The sequence below is a fragment of the Sinocyclocheilus anshuiensis genome, unplaced genomic scaffold (assembly GCF_001515605.1).
Source record: "Sinocyclocheilus anshuiensis isolate Anshui unplaced genomic scaffold, SAMN03320099.WGS_v1.1 scaffold4061, whole genome shotgun sequence".
NCBI classification, from domain to species: Eukaryota; Metazoa; Chordata; class Actinopteri; order Cypriniformes; family Cyprinidae; genus Sinocyclocheilus; species Sinocyclocheilus anshuiensis.
In genome coordinates, this window is record NW_015547635.1 from 219,916 (window position 1) to 229,016 (window position 9,101).

The 9,101-nt window shown below is 39.1% G+C and overlaps 1 protein-coding gene across 1 annotated transcript; it reads right to left on the reverse strand.

Annotated features, from left to right (window-relative positions):
* Positions 1 to 889: 889 nt before the first annotated feature.
* nrsn1 (neurensin 1) lies at positions 890 to 7,861 on the reverse strand. The gene is made up of 3 exons (XM_016503914.1): positions 7,789 to 7,861; positions 3,850 to 4,056; positions 890 to 1,671 (listed from the first exon to the last, which is right to left on the reverse strand). Exons 2-3 carry the CDS (start codon positions 4,045 to 4,047, stop codon positions 1,273 to 1,275), a joined length of 597 nt encoding a protein of 198 aa, XP_016359400.1. The 5' UTR covers positions 4,048 to 4,056; positions 7,789 to 7,861; the 3' UTR covers positions 890 to 1,272.
* Between the last annotated feature and the right edge of the window lie 1,240 nt (positions 7,862 to 9,101).

Below are 9,101 nucleotides of genomic sequence, written 5' to 3' on the forward strand. Positions count from 1 at the left end.
TTAGACTTCATCTAGGCCTGTCCGAGAGATTTGATTGTTAAATATCCAGTGATTGGTGCGAGAGATTCATTAGCAAGCCTTGTCATTTTCAAACATCTGAATGCATATGCAATATGTTCGATGATAATTTATAATCAATAAATAACACAAAAGATTACACTCAGAAGTGACGGTGAGGGTTTTTCATCTTATCAACCTTCTTGAAAGTAGTTTACAATGTTTCACTGAATGGTGTGATCATGCAACATTTCCACTAATCAATCAAAGTAAAAAAAAAAAATAAGAATAATAAAATGCACCAGCACAAAATAATTGTTTTTAGGAATGACTGGCACAAATACTGTACTTACAGAGAAACTCTGGAGACAAAAGCACAGCAATGACTCTACTAGGAAGCCAAAGAGAAACACAAAACAAGAGAAGCAGACAGAAAGAAAAGGAAAGGCTTAATGGGCTCGGCTGCGATGAGTGTAATTACCTACAGACAGTGACTGCGCTTAACGGCCTCTTGAGGAAAGCCAGGCTGGAGCAAGAATGATGTGCAACACAATGAGAGGATATTACATAATCCCACAGGCGCATTTAAACCGTAATCTATTTTCACTCCTAGACATCGCAGGCGGTAATGTATTTGAGCAGAACGGAGATGCGGTATTGAGATGTGTGAAATTGTGGCTTGGAATGCATTGCGTTCTGTCAACGAACTATTGATTGACTGTAGCAATAGAGCGCGAAGCGTTCGCTAGGAGAGATTCGGAGAAAAATTGCACCTTGGGTAACGGCAATGAACCAACGTGACGCTTTCTGAACGAGCGATGACAAATCATTGTAGTTTCAGTTGACAATGTTAGTATGGCAGCCGTGATGAATTAGCTGCTAACGCGCAGGCCTCCGTTCTGCTTGTTTATGAGTTTTACCTAATGACTTGGCTGTGTTTGGGTTCACTATAATAGAGAAACTATTCTTGCTTATTCGGTATTAATACGCACAAGCCTTGACGCCTCTGAAGAATATGTTGCTCTTCGGAACAGCTGCCTAAAGGTGTTCTGATTCCTAGCCGTAGCACGCGAGTATATTTGTGCTGTGTGTCTGTATTCAGGAGCACCAGTGATGATCGACAGGGTACGCTTACGCTAATTGCCGTAAATACTCTCGGTGCTCTTGCTCAATATAGTCGAATGATATGCGCCAGAGAAAGTGCAGCGTTATCTATCTCTACTGTTCAAGGAACTGTTGTTTTGTTTTGCACGGAAGCGTGGGATGCTTAAGAGGTCAGGTTTCCGCTCCGGGCTGAACGCTCTGCACTTTGGAGAGCGTGACGGGAACCTTGGCCTCTCCGGGGGTGGGAGCGCGGGTGACGGGCTGAACGGAGGCCTTGATCTCGGCGAGCCGCTCTTTGAAGCGCTGCTGCAGACGGAGCTCTTCCTTGGAGCTGCCCTGAGAGCAGGCGGCCAGCAGCAGCCCCACTGCCATCCCGCTGCCGCCCACGCAGAACAGCACGGCTCCGGCCAGCTTACAGGCGTCCAGGGCCCGGTTGAAGCGCACCGCGTGGCCGTCCACAAACAGCAGCTCGTCTTCTCCGAAGGCTTCGAGTCGAGGCGGCGTGGCGTAGCCCACCAGCAGCACGGATAACCCCGCCACCAGAATCAGAGCACCTAGCGCGAGACAGACCTGGTGGAGAGACACAGAGGAGCCGTATTAATCCAATGTTCTGGCATGAAACTCTAGATGGCGCAGTCCGATAGGTCAAACTCAATCTGACATCATGATCACATGGCACATCTCATTGGTTATTTTTGTATCAGCAGCCAATGAGCTCGCTGCTCAACATTCAAATATATGACTAGTGCTTGCTGTAGCAGTTTGCAGTGCGCTTCAGAAACCCTCCACCTCCCCAGCTCCACCTGTATAGATCTGCCACAGGGTGATTCAAGTATGCTATGTTTGGCAGTTATTCATATATGTTATATGTGCAGCAGCAGTATTTCTTACATGCTCACAGCAGCATGTTGTGGATGTATTGGCAGTAGCAAGTCTCGGTATAGCAGCAGCGTAACTGATCTATTCCGCCAAGACCAAACACATTAAAGGATTAGTTTACTTCCAGAATAAAAAAATCCTGATAATTTACTCACCCCCATGTCATCCAAGATCTTCATGTCTTTCTTTATTATTATTGTAAACTGAGTCAGTACTTCTGCCTACATAACGCGTGACTTTTCCAATATCACCTAATAAAGACGCACATCGCAGAGCTAATGCTAGCCAAGCATTTGTGGTTAAAAAATGTATAAAGAAACTGACCGATCATTTCACTAGATAAGACCCTTATTCCTCGGCTGGGATTGTGTAGAGCCCTTTGAAGCTGCATTGAAACTGCATTTTGGAAGTTCAAATCGTTGGCCATCACTGAAGTTCACTATATGGAGAAAAATCCTGGAATGTTTTCCTCAAAAAAAATTTAAATAAAATAAAATTAATATTTGCGACTGAAGAAATAAAGACATGAACATCTTGGATGACATAGGGTGAGTAAATTATCAGGAATGTTATTATTCTGTAAGTGAACTTATCCTTTACCATGCCAATCCCTCTGAGAGTCGTCATGACAGAACTGTTTTAACACCAGTAGGATGACAGTAGCGACATCTGCTGCACAGGTTAAAGATTCAATCCCCTCACTGACCGTCTGATGACTGCACACATACAAGACTCAACTAGCCGAAAATTTGCGTTTCTGATCTGATCGCAGGGCTACTCAATTATCAAAAAGACCAGTTTGGAAGGTGATAGAGAAAAATTCTGGAATCAGCAACTGAAAAATTCTGATTTGTGAAAATTATTTAAATATTAGAATAGAACTATATGTTGTTTATTTAGCAACTTTGTTTTGAAACAACACCAATATCCATGGTGACATCCTAAACTGTAAAATGACTGTTAAAAACTACGATGTAATGAACTTTACAGTTCAAATAATAAAGTTTTGACAAACGTTTTATAAAATGATAAACCTCACATGTCAGCCTAATAAATGATTATGTATGTTAAATATAATTGATCTGAACAAAAACAGCAGACGGGCTGAATGAAGGAAAAGCAGAAATACAGCGGTTACCCCCGGACACAAAGTAGCGCTGTACTCATAAACCTCACATGGAGGTGAAATTAAAAAGAAAATGTCATTGAAACTTTTCTGAAGACAGTCAGTTCCCTTCAGATACACATTTATACACACAAAAAAAAGTTGGATTTGCATGTCAATAGCATATTTCAATGTCAGAGTTTGCAGGTAAAATAATTAGGATTATTTTGGTCAATACTGAGATTGTGACTATTACTAATTGACCTTAAAGCATGATGCATCAAATGAAAAACAAATACAAAAATAAATGTAAATAAACTGATAAATAAAAATAAATAAATAATCTCAGTTTGGAGCTGAACTAAACAGGGCACTGTCTGGCAGAGAGGCTTTTTTATTAAGGGGTGGAAGCACACCACTATAAAGGAACACGAGACAAAACAAAAGCATTATTGCAAAACAACAGTCTTTCTACCTAGATTTTTGTTTTCATAATCTTTGGAAGGCAAAATAGCAATTGAAAATAAAAGCAATACAGTGTTTTTGAAGAGGAACCAGCTTTGTGATTGGCTGCACATATTACTAATAAAATTAACTAAAAAACTAAAACTGAAAAAAAGAAAACTTAAATAATAACATAAAAATAAACAAAAAATGACAAAAACACATACAATAACATGCATTCATGCAAACATATAAACAGGCTTGTTGGCACATTTTTGCAGAGAACCAGCAGGCTGATGTCGTCCATCACAGCAGCTCACCTTCCAGAGCACAGAGCTCCAGCGGCTCGGCGATCTCGGTGTCTGGAAATCTTCATCGCGCTCCCAGATGGAAGCGGTGCACTCCTCGTAGAACTGATGCAGGTAGGAACGCACCCCGTAACCCTGGTAACCGCTGCTGAGGGCGCCATGGCTCTGCTCAGTGTAATCTGAGCCACAGATCTCTGAGCAGGACGTCATGCTTCACATCTGCACACAAGCACAGCAGTCTCATTTACTTTCAACTCAGCTTACCGGCCATGAAACTGTATGTGCATTATGTCATTAAAACACAGGTTGAACAAATAGAGGACACACTAAATATTATTATTATTCACTCACATTATAAAAATTAAACAAGCCAATAATTAACTATTATTATAGTATTACAATTTAAATTATTTCACATTAATACTGTAACATTCTGTTTCATTTGGCACTTAGCGAGCGTTAATTTTAGGCCCATTTTACATTAAAAGGGCAACGTATCCTGGGGGATACAAACATTTGAGAAGCTGTGGGGACAAGCAGTGAAAGTGTAGGTCTTATTTCTTGGTTTCATGTTGAAAGGGTGTCTGTTGTGAATATTTAGATGAGGTGAATTTGTTTCATTCTTTGTTTAGCTCACAGGAAGCATTTAAAACTGCATGGCCGCCTGTCGTGGGAAATCTACTCACCCTCCGGTAAAAGTTGATCTAGTTCACATATTTACACATGCTGGAGGGGACTTATCTGTTTAAAAAGCTGTTGTTCAGCATTAGCACATTAGGTTTACATTGCAATTTTATTAATTAAATGCTTACTTTTTTTGTAATCTGTCTCTAAATGTTTGTATTTCAGGGGACACGTCGCTTTTTTAGGGGTGTATATAGACTCTGTGATTTTGTGTCTTGTGTTTTAGAAAATCAAATATTTTTGTAATCTTGACTAAACACATATCGTTGGAAAGGTCTGACAGTCAAGGTTCCATATTTGGTGTCTGTTTTGTAATATAAATGATATTGTAACAGAAAACTGCCTCAAAAAAATTCAATAGAGTTTGGTTGTCACCCAGTGGTTATTTTTGGTATAGTGCCCAAACTAAATCTCACAGGAACTATAATGTTTGTGATATCAACTTCAAATTTGGAACATAACTTGCTTAGACACGTGGCTTTGATTTTATATCAAGTTTAGAGTGCAACATATTTTATTACATATTTATGTTTTATATAATTTTTTTTTTTGACATACATAAGTAAAACTTTTTTTTACATTTTTTTTTATGCTTTCACTTCAGCAATAATCTGCTATGTGTCTTCTGGATGAGAGACCAACCTTAGGTCTGTATTCCAAAGCATTCAGGAATTACAACCATGTTGTAACAAGCATTGATAAACAAGTGTTCTGTTTTCAGTTAATGTATCCCCCAAAAGGGCAATGTATCCTGGGGATACAAACATAAAAATAAAAATAAGAGTCAAGTTTAAACAAAAAAAAAGTCATGAAATCGTATTATTTGAGTACCAATAAGATGGAAATGGCAATAAATTAAGTTTCTGATGTCTCTTTATGGTTTTACCCTTTTTAGGGTTATGCATTTAGCAGACAGAAATCTGCTCATGCAACAAACAATCTAAACAAACAGCATTCTAACGATAAGATTTTGACATTAGATTTAATAAACTAATTCCTCATTAACTGATTGTCCTTTTGTTAAAGCTGAAGTTTGTGCCACTTTGGTTCTGCAGATTTTTAAAGAGGTTTCCCACATCCTCCCGTGTTCCATTGGTCAGACACACAGACTGAGAATCAGCCTATGAAAGGTTTAATTATCAAAGGTGAAGAATATTAAAACACACACCAAATCTGCAAAACCACACACTAATTCTCAGCCTTTGACTCAGTTTTCAGGTTCATAAAACACTTTTTGCAAAACACAACACACAATTATCTATGCAACACACAAAAATCTAACGGGGATTAATATTATGGCAAAAGTGTTTGCAAATGTTAGCTTTTGAGATGTGTTTGTGATATTTTGAATGCAGTGCTTCATTCTGCAACAGATGTGAGGCATTTTGTATTTTGTGTGTGCAATTCTTGGATTTGTGTATATAGTTTTGAGAAAAAGAGGCAAAGTTTTGAAAATGTGTGTAAGCAGCTGAAAAAAACTGTAACACTGAAACAATGACAGACTCCAGCTTTAAGCATCAGACTCAGCAGATCTGATGACTGCTGGATGCGTTCAAGCGGCATGTGGTTTCCAGCGTGAGCATCTGTAAACAGGGTCTGGATGATGAGAGCGGGAGGGAAACGAGGCTGTAATGAAATCACGGATACCTGCTGAAGCTCATGAGGAAATGACTCAGCCGTCCTTCAGCGTTTCAATGAGCCTCAGTCCTGCACACTACACCAGTGCGTTTACCTGGAAGTTTAGGCTCATGTTGAAATTAAAGTGATGGCATGCAGAGATACAGAAAATGAAGCCACATTCACGTCAGTAGAGTTTATATGACATCACTCACATGTTGGTTTATAGAGCGCAATAGACTTCATTCTGTAACCCTAACCCTAACCCTAATTGTTCAAGAGTTATAAGTGATGAACCAAATCAACCAGCTACAAGGAGAATCACATTACAAACTCTGATTTGAAGCAAAAGAAATAGTATTAGAAAATCAGACAAAAACACAAAGATACGAGACTGTGAACTTAACAGCTTTAGTGAGGGAAACAACTACAATCCCATTAAACACTGTGAACGACAATGGAGAAATATGAAACTACTGATCTAAAAATCTTGATTGTATCTATATAAACAATATATTTTGCATTTATTGCAAAATATGCAAATATATACAAATATTTCAGTAGTTGGAGAGTGTGGCGAAACTGACGCTGCATTTGAAATCGAATACTTCCCTACTATATAGTATGCAAAAAATGGTATGCGAGGCGAGTAGTATGTCTGAAATTGTAGTATACGAAAAATAGTAGGCAAAAAGTCCCTGGATGACTACAGACTACATCCAATGAGATTCTGAAGTGTGCATCCGATGGACACTTTACTATCACATGAGGCCACAGGGGAGGAGCTATGCAGTTATCACATGACCATAACAGCATGGCGGATGTAGTACGTCCAAATTTCATACCATGTATATATATTCAGACTATAGTATGTGATTTCATCTGCAGTGCTACATGGCAGTGGGCGGAGCTTCTGACATGGTTTCCTGATTTTGTAGCGATTCTCTGATTGGTGGAGATTACAGAATCATGGGTAATGTAGTTTCTCATTAGGATCTGCTGTTAAACAATCATTAAATTGTTTGAAAACTATGTTAAAATAATGCAAACAGATGGCTTTAACAAAGCAGATATCATCGATTAACAACCGTTAAGTCTTTAACAGTTTATAAGATATTGTACAAAATAAATTCCTCTATGTAGAAAAGTAATGGGTTTTTAGTTTGGATAAGAAAAAAGACAACTGTAACCACACACACTTTCAATTATATTTTCATCTGACATAAATTTGTGAGCATCTGTATGAAGCTGAAGGTTTGCTCTGAGATAATTTTTTTGGAGGAGCATGACGCCATCCTGAGATCTTCATGTCATCTGATGCTCCTGAACATCTGAGACACTCTGTCCTGTCCTCTCCTCTCATTATAAAGAGATGTGCAATTATATGATGGAAGTCTATTTATAGCTGCGTGTATGTCCAATGCGTCAACGAACGTTTAAAAAAAATCGTCCTTATTCAACAAAACGGCACAAAGCAGCTTTTACACATTTGATGATCGATATAAAAGCAGACTGATCCAGCAGTCACAGTCTTACCCATCAAATGCGTCCTTCGTGACAGCGTTTAGACAACAACGACGAATTCAGCATAAGACATCGAGAGGCTTCGACAGATCAGTGTTTGGAGGATAAATGAATAAAAGCGAATACCTGTCATAACCGGGCTGAGCTGCTCTTCTTCACTCCGCACAGCCGCCGATGCGCTCGACTCCCAGCGACGCACTGCGCATGCGTCCTGATCAGACGCTTCTCTGAGTCACCTGGCTGGAGACATAGATGAGTGTGATGCATTTGAATCAGGTTCAAATGCGCTGTTCTTCCTCACATGTTCACCTGTATACCACACCGCCAGTGTGTCATTCCACGGGGAACGTAGACTGCTCTTGACGAATAGACTGCAAGTAAACATCCAAAAGAGCTAGACTATTTGTGTTTTGTGATTAGTTATGATGCAATCAACTACTGTGTGGTTTGTAATTATCAGACCGTTTGTAGAGGTTCTTTATGTAATAAAACACTTGCATGTAAATGATTATGCTTTTTCTGACTAACATTTCCAACAATATCATTTAAGAAGTGAACTCTGTTAGAGTACATGAGATCATGTTAACCAATGCGAAAAAAAAAAAAAATTAGCAGAAAGTCCAAATTGTGAAATCCTTCCAAATTCAATTAAAAAAACAATACCTGTATATTGAGCAACACTCAACAGCACCATGCAAAAATACATGCTTGACCAAGCTTTACTGTAACTCATCAGTGTCCAAATAATTATTCCAAAAAAACTCATTCATGTTGAAAATCTCATACTCATTAATCAACATTAATCACAGCCATCTGTGAAAAACAGAGTTAGACTGGATAAATGACTCAGGCATTCTAGATCAGAACTGTGCAATCTACACTGATAATGGCACCGCCTGCTAATCAATATTCTGTAATTAACAATGTAAATGAGAGTTGGCTGATTCATTTTCTTTTAGGCTACTTAACTGCGGTCTTCCCACAGACTGGTTTCTATTCCAACTGTAACACTGGTGAATTATTCACATCCCGAGCGCTGGGTGTTTATGGTGAGCTTTAGGCCAAACGCCATCGTAATAATGACTAATCAATAGACCTCGTTTCAATCAAATGCCAGGTTTCACAACACTCTCGGTCTCAGATTGAGCTGGGCTGTAATCATTTCTCTTCTCTTCAGCACTGTTTTCTTATACAGTGTAATGCACAATGGGAGAGAGTTTTTTACAGAGCAGTCAACTTCCCCAGTCCTCATCTCTCGAATGCTGGTTAAACAGTTGCTTTTTCCATCATCCCAGCACTATCTATTGTGTAGATCCATAAAACAGCTGAAGACGCCTTTTCTGTTAGCACTTAACCACTCCACAACCTTAAACCGACGCAATTCTTTCTCTCCTCTTCTCTATAGCTTGTTTCCTAATCCAGTCGAATAAACGTGGGTT

Excerpts from the sequence above, each read along its gene's own strand:
- nrsn1 (XM_016503914.1), bottom strand. The coding sequence starts at position 4,047 with ATGACGTCCTGCTCAGAGATCTGTGGCTCAGATTACACTGAGCAGAGC. Across the intron at positions 1,672-3,849 it reads GGAGCTCTGTGCTCTGGAAG|GTCTGTCTCGCGCTAGGTGC; the intron begins GTGAGCTGCTGT and ends TCTCTCCACCAG.